This window comes from Thalassophryne amazonica, chromosome 6 (assembly GCF_902500255.1).
Source record: "Thalassophryne amazonica chromosome 6, fThaAma1.1, whole genome shotgun sequence".
Taxonomy (NCBI): Eukaryota; Metazoa; Chordata; class Actinopteri; order Batrachoidiformes; family Batrachoididae; genus Thalassophryne; species Thalassophryne amazonica.
The window spans coordinates 69,866,337-69,880,642 of record NC_047108.1 but is presented as its reverse complement, the minus strand read 5'-3'; the positions used below and the strand labels follow the sequence as shown (position 1 = coordinate 69,880,642).

Sequence of the window (14,306 nt, the reverse complement as noted above, 5' to 3'; positions counted from 1 at the left end):
AGCATCATATGTGAAGTCGAGGGCAGTTAACCTTCCTCATCAACAGAGACACTTTAGCTGTCAATTTCACAGTTCCATTAGACTACAGGGTGTTATGTGTAGGACGCAGCCCGGAGAACCGACCAGCGTTTGAAGGACCCAGTATAAAATAAGCAGAGCACGGTACAAAGGATAACAGGGTTTAATAAACATAACAGTGATGTGAAAAAATACAAACAAATAATTGCGCGGTCTGGCGTGGCGGATTTGCGGTGTGCTCCCAGCAGCACAAAACGGTCCGGAGCCAGAACCAGTTCGGACCCAAGGACCCCGCCGACACCCCCCAGGTGGCCGCGACAAACCGAGTCTGTGAAAGAAGAAATCATCATGTGAGTCCACACTCTACACACAGAGGGACCGCTCAAAGGTGTACAAACAGCAAACACTTCCTGGCTTAATTACTAATCAGCTTCCCACCCTGCAGGCATAGAACACCCTGTTCACAAAACTCCACTGCAGTGGAAGCTGATTAAACGACTACATACAGCTCAATATAATAAGGTGTGAGGGACACCACATTTACTGACTGTATAAATGTTAGTCACAAAATCTAACGTACCTCAGGAAGTGTGCTGACGAGCGTGAGACCTCACCCCCTCCTCTTTCACAGACCATGCATCAAACCTGGACGTTCTCTGCATCCACTGATGATGAGATGGCTCTCGAGACGACGATCTCACCCGTCTGGTCACAAGGTCGAGTCTCTGGCAAATACACACTGTGTACTCCAGTCTTAAATGCCACCATGTTCCAATCCATGTAGATGCACCACAGCTGTGAGTCCTGACGAGCCGCAGGTGATCAGCCTCAGGTGATCAGGGTGAGGTCCTGATAAACTCAGCTACACAGCCACTCAGTCCCAAATGCGCACCACCTGGGAGGAAAACCAAAAGACAGAAACAAAAGACACACAAAAGCCAGCCAGGCACGCCAGCCACAACAGCACCCCACCCTCACGGGAAGCCTCCCGGCGACCACACAAACCTGGCCCAGGAGAAACACCCCCCTCCAGGGACCATGGCTGGAAACCGTATCTGCATTCATCTTCCAACAGAATCTTCATCCAACAGAACGGTTGATCTCTTCTCCTCTGACTCCAGCCGGGTGAGCCGTAGAGTCGGCGTTGCTGGAGTGGTGCAGTTTGGTTATGCTGGGCGTTTCCCAGGTAACCTCTGCACCTGGGGGGGGGGGGGGGGGGTTGTTTGTTGATTCCCTGTTCCACCTCCGGCTTCAGCGCGCCTTTGAGCCGTCTGCCATCGGCGTGGCTGAGGTTTGGGGCAGTGGGATATACCCGCAGCTGGTGGCTGGTTTGGAAGTCGGAGGAGTGGCGCTGTTTTGTGCCGTCTGCCATAACCGCTGTTCCACTCCTCCCGGTTGGCTTCTGGGGTATAGTCACAGTTGGTGACGCTGGACGTGCTTCCAGTTTCCACTGCACCAAGGGGGTGGGGTTGGGTTGTTTTGTTTGTATGTTTTTTTTTCTTTCCTTTTGTTTTTTCCCCCAGTTTCCGCCCTCAGGGTGTGACTGTGGTGTCCTCTGGGGGGGAAAGGGCTGTGGGTCCATCTAGCCATAGACGGCCGGGGCTGGGTCCGTTGGTCATGAGGGGAGGCGTCTCCTGGGGTTGATGGAATGGTCCTCTGGGAGGCGCTGGGAGTCCCCGTGGGTGACGTTGGATCCCAGAGGGTCCTCGGCTGTGGTTATTACTCCTGGAGCTGGCGGGATGTCCTCTGGGGGGTGTTGGTCCCTACATGTCGTTTGGGGGGGGGGGGGGTGTTAGCATTTTTATTTGCAAGCTTAAGTTTGGGTCTTTCTTTTCTCCCCTTCCCGGGGTTTGATGGAACGGTCCTCTGGGGAGGGGGGGGGGGGTGTTAGCATTGTTATTTGCAAGCTTAAGTTTGGGTTGTTTTTCTTTTCTCCCCTTCCCGGGGTTTGATGGGACGGTCCTCTGGGAGGGGGGGGTGGTTTGGTTGTTTGTGTTTGTCTTTTTTGTTTTATGACTAATCAGACTGAACATGGTTGGACAAAGGCTGACCGTACAGGTTTAAGAACTCCTGGCCATACCTGTGCTAATTGACAGACAGAAACAAAGGCAAAGATGCAGCCAGAGGAGAAGACATCAACCGTTCTGTTGGATGAAGATTCTGTTGGAAGATGAATGCAGATACGGTTTCCAGCCATGGTCCCTGGAGGGGGGTGTTTCTCCTGGGCCAGGTTTGTGTGGTCGCCGGGAGGCTTCCCGTGAGGGTGGGGTGCTGTTGTGGCTGGCGTGCCTGGCTGGCTTTTGTGTGTCTTTTGTTTCTGTCTTTTGGTTTTCCTCCCAGGTGGTGCGCATTTGGGACTGAGTGGCTGTGTAGCTGAGTTTATCAGGACCTCACCCTGATCACCTGAGGCTGATCACCTGCGGCTCGTCAGGACTCACAGCTGTGGTGCATCTACATGGATTGGAACATGGTGGCATTTAAGACTGGAGTACACAGTGTGTATTTGCCAGAGACTCGACCTTGTGACCAGACGGGTGAGATCGTCGTCTCGAGAGCCATCTCATCATCAGTGGATGCAGAGAACGTCCAGGTTTGATGCATGGTCTGTGAAAGAGGAGGGGGTGAGGTCTCACGCTCGTCAGCACACTTCCTGAGGTACGTTAGATTTTGTGACTAACATTTATACAGTCAGTAAATGTGGTGTCCGTCACACCTTATTATATTGAGCTGTATGTAGTCGTTTAATCAGCTTCCACTGCAGTGGAGTTTTGTGAACAGGGTGTTCTATGCCTGCAGGGTGGGAAGCTGATTAGTAATTAAGCCAGGAAGTGTTTGCTGTTTGTACACCTTTGAGCGGTCCCTCTGTGTGTAGAGTGTGGACTCACATGATGATTTCTTCTTTCACAGACTCGGTTTGTCGCGGCCACCTGGGGGGTGTCGGCGGGGTCCTTGGGTCCGAACTGGTTCTGGCTCCGGACCGTTTTGTGCTGCTGGGAGCACACCGCAAATCCGCCACGCCAGACCGCGCACTTATTTGTTTGTATTTTTTCACATCACTGTTATGTTTATTAAACCCTGTTATCCTTTGTACCGTGCTCTGCTTATTTTATACTGTGTCCTTCAAACGCTGGTCGGTTCTCCGGGCTGCGTCCGACACATAACACAGGGTTGTGATTTGATTATATAAATTGATTAATGATGCAACTGTTGTTTCTAAGCAGGATTTCTTTTTTTTCTCACTGTGTGACTACTTGTTACTTTGCAAAATCAAATTATTTGTAATGATCCATGATTAATTAATTTAATTAATATATTCTTTGACAGCTCAGGCAGATTTGCACCTGTGTGGCTCTCATTCACTGATTCTGCAGCGGCTTGCAAAAGTATTCAGCCTTTTCACCTCATTGCACATTGGCTGTGCTGTACTAATGCATTTTGTAGTTATGTCAGAATAATTAAAATGGGAGCATGCATGTGTGCTCCACCACAGTGCACTGCACAGCACATGTTGAGATGAAAATTCTGGTTGAGACAATTGTAGTTGATCAGCCATGATACTCTGCAAATAATCTATTTGGATTCTTTCTTAGCCCTTAACATATGAAACTATAGAATGAGTCAGCATTTTTTAAGAAGAGAGAGGCTGTAACAAAGCCGCATGGCACACTTGCATAAAAAATAATTTACCGCTTCAAGAAATGATGAGTAAGAAGAAACACAGGTTTTCATAAAAAACATGAAAAGTGGTCCTTAATGGGAGACAGCAGCCCCTTTCCAACCCCTGCAATTAATGTTTATAAAATCGATTATTGACATTTGCTAATCAAGAATTGTTCACATCGTAAAACATCTAAAAGTCGCCACCACCCCACCTTTTGTAGTTTGGCTTGATATCTAGCAATTTGTTTGGGATCCCACAAATTTTCAGGATGTCCCAGAAACAAGGCCGCTCCACAGAACCAAGTATTTTGCAGAAATCAACATGGGGTAGAAAGAAGTGGTGAGTGGGATGTTTAATTTCAAGTTAGAAGCTTAACTTCTTGGATGCAATGCAGGCCGCTGCAGTCACTAATGGGCAAGTAACTCAGAATGAATCCTGTTAAGAATAATCCCTGCAAGCACCTTTGCCAGCACCAAGAGCAGTGTAATACCTCTGTAGTTGTAATCCAGACGTTCACACATTTCTTTCTTGAGAGAGATAACAAGCCCTTTTTTTCCGGTCCGTAGGGATAACACGTCTCCCAGATTTAAACAAAGATTTTTGGCAATACCCTGAAAAGACCATTGCTAATGTAAATGGCATATAAAATGTCTTGGGAACTGGACAAAACTGCAAAAGAGGGAAGCCTCACAGGATCCTACCATTGGCATCACACAGCACCCTCTTCTCATGACCGAAATCCAAAGCATTCTGTATTTTAGTTAGCAAAATGCCCCAGGAAATGGAGAGTTTTACATTTTAGGGAGATTTTTAAAGGGACTCTAAATGGCATTTTAAACATTAATATAGCAGCCAGCAACTACACAGGCAACTCTATGGGTGGTGTCCAAGAGGTTAAGTGTGCTTGTTTCCAATGTGGAAGGTTACTAGTTCAAGGCGACCCCTGGCCATTCTCCATGTAATGTGGAGTTGAATCAGCGTAAAACTTGTGCCAAATCAACATGCAGATCCACCTCAGATCTGCTGTGGCGACCCCGAGTGAAACAAGGGAGAAGCCGAAGGGACTTGCTTCTTATAGTAGCCAGCAGCTATTTTCTTGGTAAAAATTTAGTGGCGTAATGTCATCCTGTGTAGAGACTGAAGCAACACTCCCTCAGTGTGTGTTGTGATTTGAGCTTTTCTGCCACTTTTTTTACATTCCCGGTCCAGCCGCGCATGCATGTTTAGTGCATGTGAGAGCCGCTCTATGAGAACACTGCTCCTGCCCATGTTTATAAAGAAACAGCAGTACTCACTTCTCACAGCATAACTGTTGGGTTTTTCTTGCAAGATGGCAGACAGTTGTGGCTTTACCGAAATTATTTTAAAAACCATGTTGAGAGGCTAAAAATGCTTCTGGCCAAGAACATGGTTGGACTAGAATTAACATGTCTGGCTTTTCCCACATAGACAGCCGTTAGACCTGTTAAAAGTCTCCAACTGTCGTTACTTATGCAGTGGAACTCAAATTTGGGGCAAAACAATGTATTTTTATTCCTCACCCAAATGACAGCGGCTCCAATTGCCACTATAGGACAGTAGTCTGTTGCAGGTTATCTTTAGCCCAGTTCTTGTCAGTCCTATAGTGTGTGAAGTTGGGCACATGCAGTCATTCTGAAAAATGATCACAAGTAGTAGTAGTAGTAGTAGTAGTAGTAGTAGTAAAATAAGGTATTGATGAGCTAACTGCTCTCTGCTTTCTGTTTTAACAGGTGGTCTATGAGGGCCAGGAGCTTAACCATGCCTTTGGTTTATGTCATTACAAACAATTTCTGTTTTGGAATGAGTACCGTGGTGGCAGCATCTACAAACTGGACCAGGTCACAAAGACTGTCACCCTTCTCCGCAATGAGAGGCCACCCATTTTTGAGATCAGGGTGTATGACGCATATCAACAGCAGGGTAACTTTACCTTCTTAAACCTTTGTTCTGGTTAGAGCAGTGTAACTGCTAATACAAAGTGTGCTATTATGATGATATGATGTTTTATTTGTTTCTTGGTTTGTCTTTGTGTTTAGGTTCCAACGTGTGTCGAGTTAACAACGGGGGCTGTAGCAGTCTCTGCCTCGCTATCCCAAATGGCAGGTCGTGTGGTTGTGCTGATGATCAAATCCTGGATGTTGATAATGTCACCTGCAGAGGTATTTAGTAGCTTCACCAGCAGTACATTCATTAAAGATCAGTGTGAACTGTTTGGGAAATTCAGGAGAGAGTCACTGCTGAGGCTCCTAAAGGATTCTGGGTTGTCCTCACACGCGGTATGAGTATTGTAGAAGAGGTACGGGTGATATATATATCCTGAGGCCCAATGGTGCTGGTGCTTATCACAGGATTTGCGTAGTTTGATGTGGATGAGAGCCTATGACTCCCCATGGGTGAGATGCTAGTCCATTGCAGACTATTTCCCTAGCAGTGCTGGCACCCTTTTACAAGTTGGCAAACACAAGTTGTACTGGGACAATGTGGATGAAGTGTCTTGTCCAAGAACACAGACAGGTAGCGTGACTGGGATTCAAACTCAGGTCTATGCATTGGTAGTCCAACTCATATTTTCTGAAACAGGCGTGGAATGTAGAATGTGGAACGTAGAACGTGGAGCGGACTCTGCCGTGGGAACAGGCCAACTGAATGGCATGAGCACTGCTGGATGATCCCTGCCTGTGGACTGGACACCTGCATGGACTTCTCATCAAATGCATCTTCTTTTGTTGTGTTCTGTTCTGTTTTGTAAAACTTTGCAAAACCTTGTAACTGTTATAATGTCCTAAGCAGTGGGTCACCCCTTTGAGTTGGGTCTGCTTGAGGTTTCTTCTTGAATATAATCAGAGGAAGTTTTTCCTTACCACTGTGCCTGTGTCAGGGCTGTGAAAACTCTGCGGGTCCGCGGGATTCCGCGGATTTCATCATGGGCGGGGGGGGGGGTTAGTGTTGTACTCTTTAATTGTGATCGTTACTGAGTTTTTAAAATGCTTATGGCAAAGCGTTCTTTTTTTACGACATCATGCGTGTTTTATAAGTCCGCGGACACTGATCTGTGTGTTACAGATACATATCAGTTTCCTCGGATCCGCGGAGATTCGCGGAGGAAAACTGCCACTCAAAGCCTGGCTGTTACGACAGTTGTCGTAAAGCGGGACTGGTTGGTTGCTGCGGTGACACTGTGTGGCTCCTGTGCGAAGCGTATCTAAACGTAGCATGTGGACATCGCACACTTTTAGAACTTTCAAGTTTTTAAAAGAAGAATTTTGCAGCATGTCTGTGTCACAGCGACATCAGAGAGAGCGAAGATGGCGAGAAAGACGGTTTGAAAAAGTGTGATAAGGACAAGAATCCGTGGAATGGTTGCTGGCTTCATGAACACACCTGAAAGATAAACGGGAAAAGCGAACTGGTAAGAATTTTTTTCTCTCTCTGGAAAATAAACATTGTGCTGTTCAAACAGGATTTCAGAAAAGATTATGTGCCTTTTTTTTCTTTCATTAATCTAGACTTTTTTTCATTGAAAAAAAAGACATTGTGGCTTTGAATGAATTTAGGCTACATGAATTTACACAACAGTGTAAATTAGTTTTTATTAATGTAGACTTTTTTCATGGGAAAAAAGACACTGTGGCTTTGAGTGGATTTACAGGAATTTACACAAGAATGTGTAGCTGTTTTACTATAAGGTATGTTATTGATATTTTACCCTGATTTTTTAAATATTCTACAATCTTTAGCTGTGGTTTTTGACATGGTTTAACAGTCTTTTCAGTCTTCGTGAATTTCATGTAGTTTAATTGTTCTAAGTTAATGCAAAATTTGGTTTACAGTTAAAAGGAAAATCATTCCAGGTCCTACTTCCATGTTGTATTCTGTTATTTCAACATGATCATTGATGGTTCAAATGTAAGGTTGAATCTAGGATCATTTAAATATGCACTAATTTTGAGATTTGTTCTTCCAGGAGATGTTGAAAATGTATCAGTAGATGAAAATTTAATTTGGTTTCTGGGGCCCCACAAGGCCCGAGTCCCCTGCTCCTGGGGAGCTGCGCCCCCCAGACCCCCTGCGAATTTTCCTCGGATTTTACAATTTTCATTTCACAGCCCTGCTGTGTACTTGCTCTAGGGGTTGGTAAGGTTAGACCTTACTTGTGTGAAGTGCGTTGAGGCAGCTTTGTTGCAATTAGGCGCTACATAAACTAAATAAATTGAAACTGAATTGAATTCATATCCCACTGAATTACCTATTCCATGGAACCACCCTGGGCAGATAACCTCGTGAAATGTAGGCATTTACTGAGCCACCTGCATGCTGGATCATGTACATCGAAACGCACCCCATGACCAAAATGTCATAGCTGATGCTCAAAATGCATTATTACATTCAATAAATATTTGCAGCATTAGCAGACACAGAAGCTGACTTGCAACAAAAAGCTTTGTGTTTTAGTTTTGATTGCTTGTCTGAACCCCTGATCTCTTCTCCAGTCAACCCTTCCTACGTGACCCCGCCTCACTGCCAGCCAGGGGAGTTTGCCTGTAAGAACAACCGCTGCATCCAAGAGCGTTGGAAGTGTGATGGGGACAATGACTGTCTGGACAACAGCGATGAGGACTCTGAGCATTGCCGTAAGTGTGCCACATCATTGTCATGGTTACATAGCAACACACAGATAAACAAAATCTGTTTAAGGGCCTTAGCTAACGCCAGCTGACACTCTGCAAAATGTACTTTCCAAGATTGTCTCTTTCCATGCAGCATAATGTGGTTTTCATGTCACTGGCTAACTGTGTCCTCGTTATGAGAAGCAGGGATTTGTCGTGGGTGTTCTTCTCTTAATACTTCACTTGAAGTGACGTACTTAGAGGATCATGGGATTATTTAGTATTTCAAAACCAGTGCAATAAATCAGTTTTGTGTTGTTTTAGCTCAGACGATTAGTCACACACACTATAATAATACAAACTACAAATGAAATCAGCAAAAACATGTTGATCTTGACATAGTTTCTGCCTTCTTTTCTCAGATGAACACACTTGCCCATCTGACAAATTTAAATGCCAGAACAACCGGTGCATCCCTCTGCGCTGGCTGTGCGACGGCGACAACGACTGTGGCAACGGAGACGATGAATCCAACACGACCTGCTCTGGTGTGTACGATACCTGTGTGTTCAAGCAAATATATAAGTTCTTTGGTCATTGGTGTGCTATCTTTGTGCTTGCTGTTCAATAATGATTAATAATATTTTAGCTGATCGAGTCCAACATAGAACTTGAAATGAAACTTCAGGAAAGTTGACAAACCAACACAAAACTAAATATATTAAGATCTGTTTTTCCCTTTGAGTTAAAGCAAGTAAAATTAGTGTGGTGGATACAAGACAGTTTTACAGTCCAGACGGATCAATTAGCCTCACCTTATTAAACTGTATTTTCTACAGTGAAACCTTGAAGTTCTTTGTGATGATAATTGGCCGAGTCAGTGATGGACCCTGGCTAACGGCGTATGTTGACTTCCTTAGAGCTGTCTCTGTGTATTACTCGAAGAAGAACAAATTACAAAGGATGACAGAGCTAAACAATAGCAGTCAGAGATTTCTGACGTCCGCCAATGCGGATTCGGATCGCCTCCAAAATTCAGTGGAGTCTTCCATGCAAATTTGGTGAAAATCCATGAAGTAGTTTTGATGTATTCCTTCAAAGCCTATATAAAGGGAAATCTTGATCCAGATCTTGATCCGGATTACCTCCAAAATTCATTGGAGCCTTCCATGCCCTAATATCTGTCTATGGTGTAAATTTGGTGACAATCTGTGAAATAGTTTTGACGTAATAATTCACAACCTATATAAAGTGAACCCTGATCCAGAATCTAGATCCAGTTCCGGATCACGTCCAAAATGTAATGGAGTCTCCCATGGCCTAATATGTACCTGTGTTGAAATTTTTGTCAAAATCCATGCATTAGTTTTGACGTAATCCTGCTAACAGTAATCCTTCAACGCCTATATAAAGTGAAACTTGGTCTAGAATCTGGATCTGAATCACATCCAAAATTTAATAGATTCTTCCATGGCCCAGTATGTATCTGTGGTGAAAATTTAGTCAAATTCCATGCAGTAGTGTAGATGTAATCCTGCTAACAGACAGACAAATAAATAAACGCTGATGATTTTATTATATCCTTGGCGGCTGTAATTAGATAAAATTAGTTAGCTGTTGTGTGGCTGAAACTATTTTGAAGGAATCTATATTAACATGGGTCATTCTGTAATTTTTACATTCTTGTGGGATCATGTTGATCTTCATTCTAACACTGGTGAACAACTGCTAGACTGATTCTTAAATATAAAAAAGTTTTTTAAGCACTAAACATTTGTATAAAATATTCCCTGTCAGCTCGCACGTGCCCACCGAACCAGCACCCTTGTGCCAGCGGGCGCTGCATCCCCATCTCTTGGACATGTGACCTTGATGATGACTGCGGGGATCGCTCAGATGAACCAGATTCTTGTGGTGGGTTTTTCTCTACTTTGGTTGAAAAGCACAGTTTGTCTTCATTCAATGCTTTTGATATACCGTCTCCTGCAACTTTCTCCAGCCTACCCAACATGCTTCCCTTTGACCCAGTTCACCTGCACCAATGGCCGCTGCATCAACATCAACTGGCGCTGTGACAATGGTATGCATCCGAATCTTCTTTTGCTTTCCACATTTGAAAATTAGTGCAGCAGATAATTGAAACAGTCCTTCAAATGGTGATACAAGCACAAATACACCTTAGACATTACTCTTTTGATAAAAAAAATGACTGGCCATTTGAGTTTCCGGTAGGCAGCCAGGTAGGGGTCAATTGAAGAATTGCACAGGGGTCAAAATTTAAAAATGCCCCAATCAAATTGAAAACTACACCACATTATTTGTCTGATCATAAAGATTCCAAAAAAGGTATAGTTTGGACAATCTATGACTGAATGTTCTGGAGTTATGGGGTAAAAACAGCAAGAATAGTGACAAAGGTCAATTTCAGTTTGTACAGGGGTCAAAAGTTAAAGTTGCTACAATTTTGGTAAAAAGTGATGCAAATTATTGGTTGAGCTAATATGATTAAGCCCCTTTCACACCGGGCTTGCATACAGTTGCGCTAAAATGCTTATGCAGTATGCTGGAAAATTGCACACATTTGGCGTAGTCCCTGTGCAGGCTGGTGTGTGATGGCGCATGGTTGCGATCCTAGATTTGCTTATAGTAGTGTATGGTTGCTTTAGGCCCTGTCAAACCATAAATTAATGCAGTTGTAACACCTTGACGATCAGCGTATGCTGACAGCCCCGTTTTCACCAAGTGGTTCAGGTCGGTACTGCACAGTGGTGCAAGTCAGAAACAGAGTAATTTAACTTTTTTTTTTTTTTGTCTTGGTGGATCATTTTTGTTGTGTACGGAATGCTGATGAGTCTGGCTGTGGCAAATGCTGCTGTGAATGAAGTGCTGTGACTGTTTAAACTTTTAAAGCTCCGGTTACTTTCTGATCAGGTCCGCTGATCTGATCAAACCTGACCAGGTCTGTGATGACTTGAATATTGAAGTGCTCAAGTCATCTGATGATCACACCTACAGCAACGTCATTTTGGAGTCACAGCGCTTATTCAGGTTTGATCAAACCTGATCGCAGTCGAATGGCACTTTAAAAGTTTAAATCATCACAGCGCTTCTGTGTGACCAGATGTGATTAGAGCACGATACTGGCATCCTCAGAGAAACAAACCTGGAGCAGAAAAAACACAGACGTACTTGTTTTAAAATGCTGCGTTTCCAGCTACGACAAGGAATTAATTCAAAGTGTTTTCAGATGTCATTTTCCAAAATCAGGCTTTATGTGGACACAGTGTTCCCCAGACTGTGATTGTGCATGAACAGATAGAGCACCTATATTTACTCCATGTGTGAATGAAACAGTCTGTCCGCATGAAACAGATCGCAAAGTTCAGAGTCCACTGTGTGACCCCCACCAAAAAAAAGCAGAAAATATTGCCATTTAAACTCACAAGCATACTGAAATATCCCGTTTCTTGTCAGGATTCTAAGGAGAGCGAGAGAGACAGAGAGAGAAAGAGAGAGACAGAGAGAGCGAGCAAGCAAGAGAGAGAGAATGAGTGAAAGAGAGAGAGCGAGCGAGTGAGTGCTGTGTCTCTGCTCTTTTTTCCAAGACCTGCTGATTTTGTTCTTTGGATTTCTGGATTTATGAGTTGAGGTTCTGAGCACACACACATCCACCAGTTCGATCACCTGTTGTAAGCACACAGTTACACTGCGGACTGCGTGATCAGTTTTTGGATGTCTACAGTAGCGCCGTGTTGTGCAGACCTGTTTCTGTGTAGGCTCTCAGTTGTCCAGATGGTTCTCTCCAATCGTAACATCACAGTCCAAGAAGGCTAAATGGTTGTTTCTGGCATCCTCACGTGTGAACTTGATATTGGAGTACATGGACTCCATGGAGAATTGATAGACTCCAATATCAAGTTCACACGTGAGGATGCCCGAAACAACCATTTAGCCTTCTTGGACTGTGATGTTACGATTGGAGAGAACAGGCAGCTCCAGACAGAGGTTTACAGAAAACCCACTCACACTGACCAATATCTGCTCTTTGGCTCAAACCACCCCCTTGAACACAAGCTCGGGGTGATCAGGACTCTTCAACACAGAGCCCTACAGGTGCCCACAACTGCAGAGGGAAGGGCTAAAGAGCAACAACTTGTACGGAAAGCCCTCACAGTATGTGGGTACCCACGTTGGTCCCTGGACAAAGTGCAGAAGTCCCAGAAAACAAAGAGACCAGATAGACAGGAGACGGAGACAAGAAGAAGAGGAGTGTCTCTCCCTTATTTAGCAGGAGTAGGGGAAAAACTACAGAGGATCTTCAGACAGCACAAAATTCCAGTTTACTTTAAACCAGTGAACACCTTGAGACAGAAATTAGTTCACCCTAAGGACAGGATCCCTAGTTACAAACAGAGCAATGTAGTGTATCATATCAGATGTCAGGAAAACTGTAATGAACACTACATAGATGAGATGAAGCAACTTTTACACAAGAGGCTATACCAGCACCGCAGAGAGGTCGCCAGTGGACCTCAGTCTGCAGTTCATCTCCACCTGAAAGACACTAACCACACGTTTGAGGACAAGGAAGTTAAAATCTTAGCCAGAGAGAAGAAATGGTTTGAGAGAGGTGTCAAGGAAGCAGTCTTTGTAAAACATTTGAAACCCAGCCTTAACCGCGGAGCGGGTCTCAGACACGCTTTGTCCCCTGTTTACAATATGGTACTCAGGTCAAAGCAGTTTCAGTCTTTTGTTCATGGTAATGAGTCATTCACGTCATCAGGAGAGAGTCGTCAAGGGAGCCATCAGGGGAGGCTTCCGTCCTGTCATTAGGAGAGTGCTAACTAGAGCACAATAGGTGCTAATTAGAGCTATTGTTTAGTCACTAGGCTATAGCAGTCAGCCTCTCAGTAGGTGGGGTCTGGTTAGGTTAAAAAACTCCAGCTTTTGTTGGCTTCTGGTTTATTCTTCTCTACAAGAGTCAAGACAGAAATCAGACTACCAGAGCAAGAATTTTAGATGAGGAAGCTTCTGTGATTTGAAGCGAAACGTCCTCACGTCAAGCAACCCAGTCCAGTCGAAGATTCAAGCTTCTCTACTATTGTGCAGACCTGCTTAAAAACTGTGTGCTTTCTGTGTCCAGCACTCTACGCAGAAAAAAATTAAACAGGTTTAATTTTTTATGTCCTCCTCGCGTAGACCTCAGCATATTGCTGTGTAGTGAGCAAAAACTCAGGGTAGAGCTGTTTAAACTGGGCGTAGAGCTGCATAACTCAGCGTAGATGGTACGCCACAGTACACAATTCTACATTGGCCCCAGTGTGAAAGGAGCTTAACACACACACACACTCATCTTGAACCGCTTAGTCCAATTAAGGGTCGCGGGGGCTGGAGCCTATCCCAGCAGTCATAGAGTGCGAGGCGAGGTACACCCTGGATAGGATGGCAGTCTGTCGCAGGGCTTAATAGGATTAATAAATGGAATAGTTTTTACTGTGTTGAATGCTTGGTCTGAAAAGTAAAGGTCAAACAAGGTCAACGTCCATTAATTTTATGACATGTGACATATGTTACCCTGTAAACTAAACCTGATAACTAAGTGTGATACATGGTCCAAGCTATTCCTTTTTAAAACCTTGTTAACTAATAATTTGCATCACTTTTTACCAAAATTGGAGCAACTTTAACTTTTGACCCCTGTAAAAACTGAAACTGATCTTTGTCACAATTCTTGCTGTTTTTACCCCATAACTCCAGAACATTCAGTCCCAGACAGTCCAAACGATACCTTTTTGGAATCTTTATGATCAGGCAAATACTACAGTGTAGTTTTCAATTTGATTGGAGCATCTTTTAATTTTGAGAACGGTGTAATTCTTCAGTTGACCCCTACCTGGCTGCCTATTGACAATTCAAATGGCTAATCGTTTTTTCAAAAAGTAATGTCTAAGGAGTATTTGTGCCAAATCTGGTGCTTGTATCACCATTTGCAGGATTCC

The 14,306-nt window shown here is 44.1% G+C and overlaps 1 protein-coding gene across 1 annotated transcript in view; it reads left to right on the top strand.

Annotated features, from left to right (window-relative positions):
* The window catches only part of lrp1ab (low density lipoprotein receptor-related protein 1Ab), a 408,853-nt gene that overhangs the window by 229,800 nt on the left and 164,747 nt on the right, over nt 1–14,306 (top strand). The window contains exons 14-19 of the mRNA XM_034172428.1: nt 5,431–5,620; nt 5,737–5,859; nt 8,191–8,331; nt 8,730–8,855; nt 10,105–10,221; nt 10,307–10,387. Coding sequence (XP_034028319.1) covers nt 5,431–5,620; nt 5,737–5,859; nt 8,191–8,331; nt 8,730–8,855; nt 10,105–10,221; nt 10,307–10,387 — 778 coding nt within the window. The remainder of the gene's footprint in view (nt 1–5,430; nt 5,621–5,736; nt 5,860–8,190; nt 8,332–8,729; nt 8,856–10,104; nt 10,222–10,306; nt 10,388–14,306) is intronic.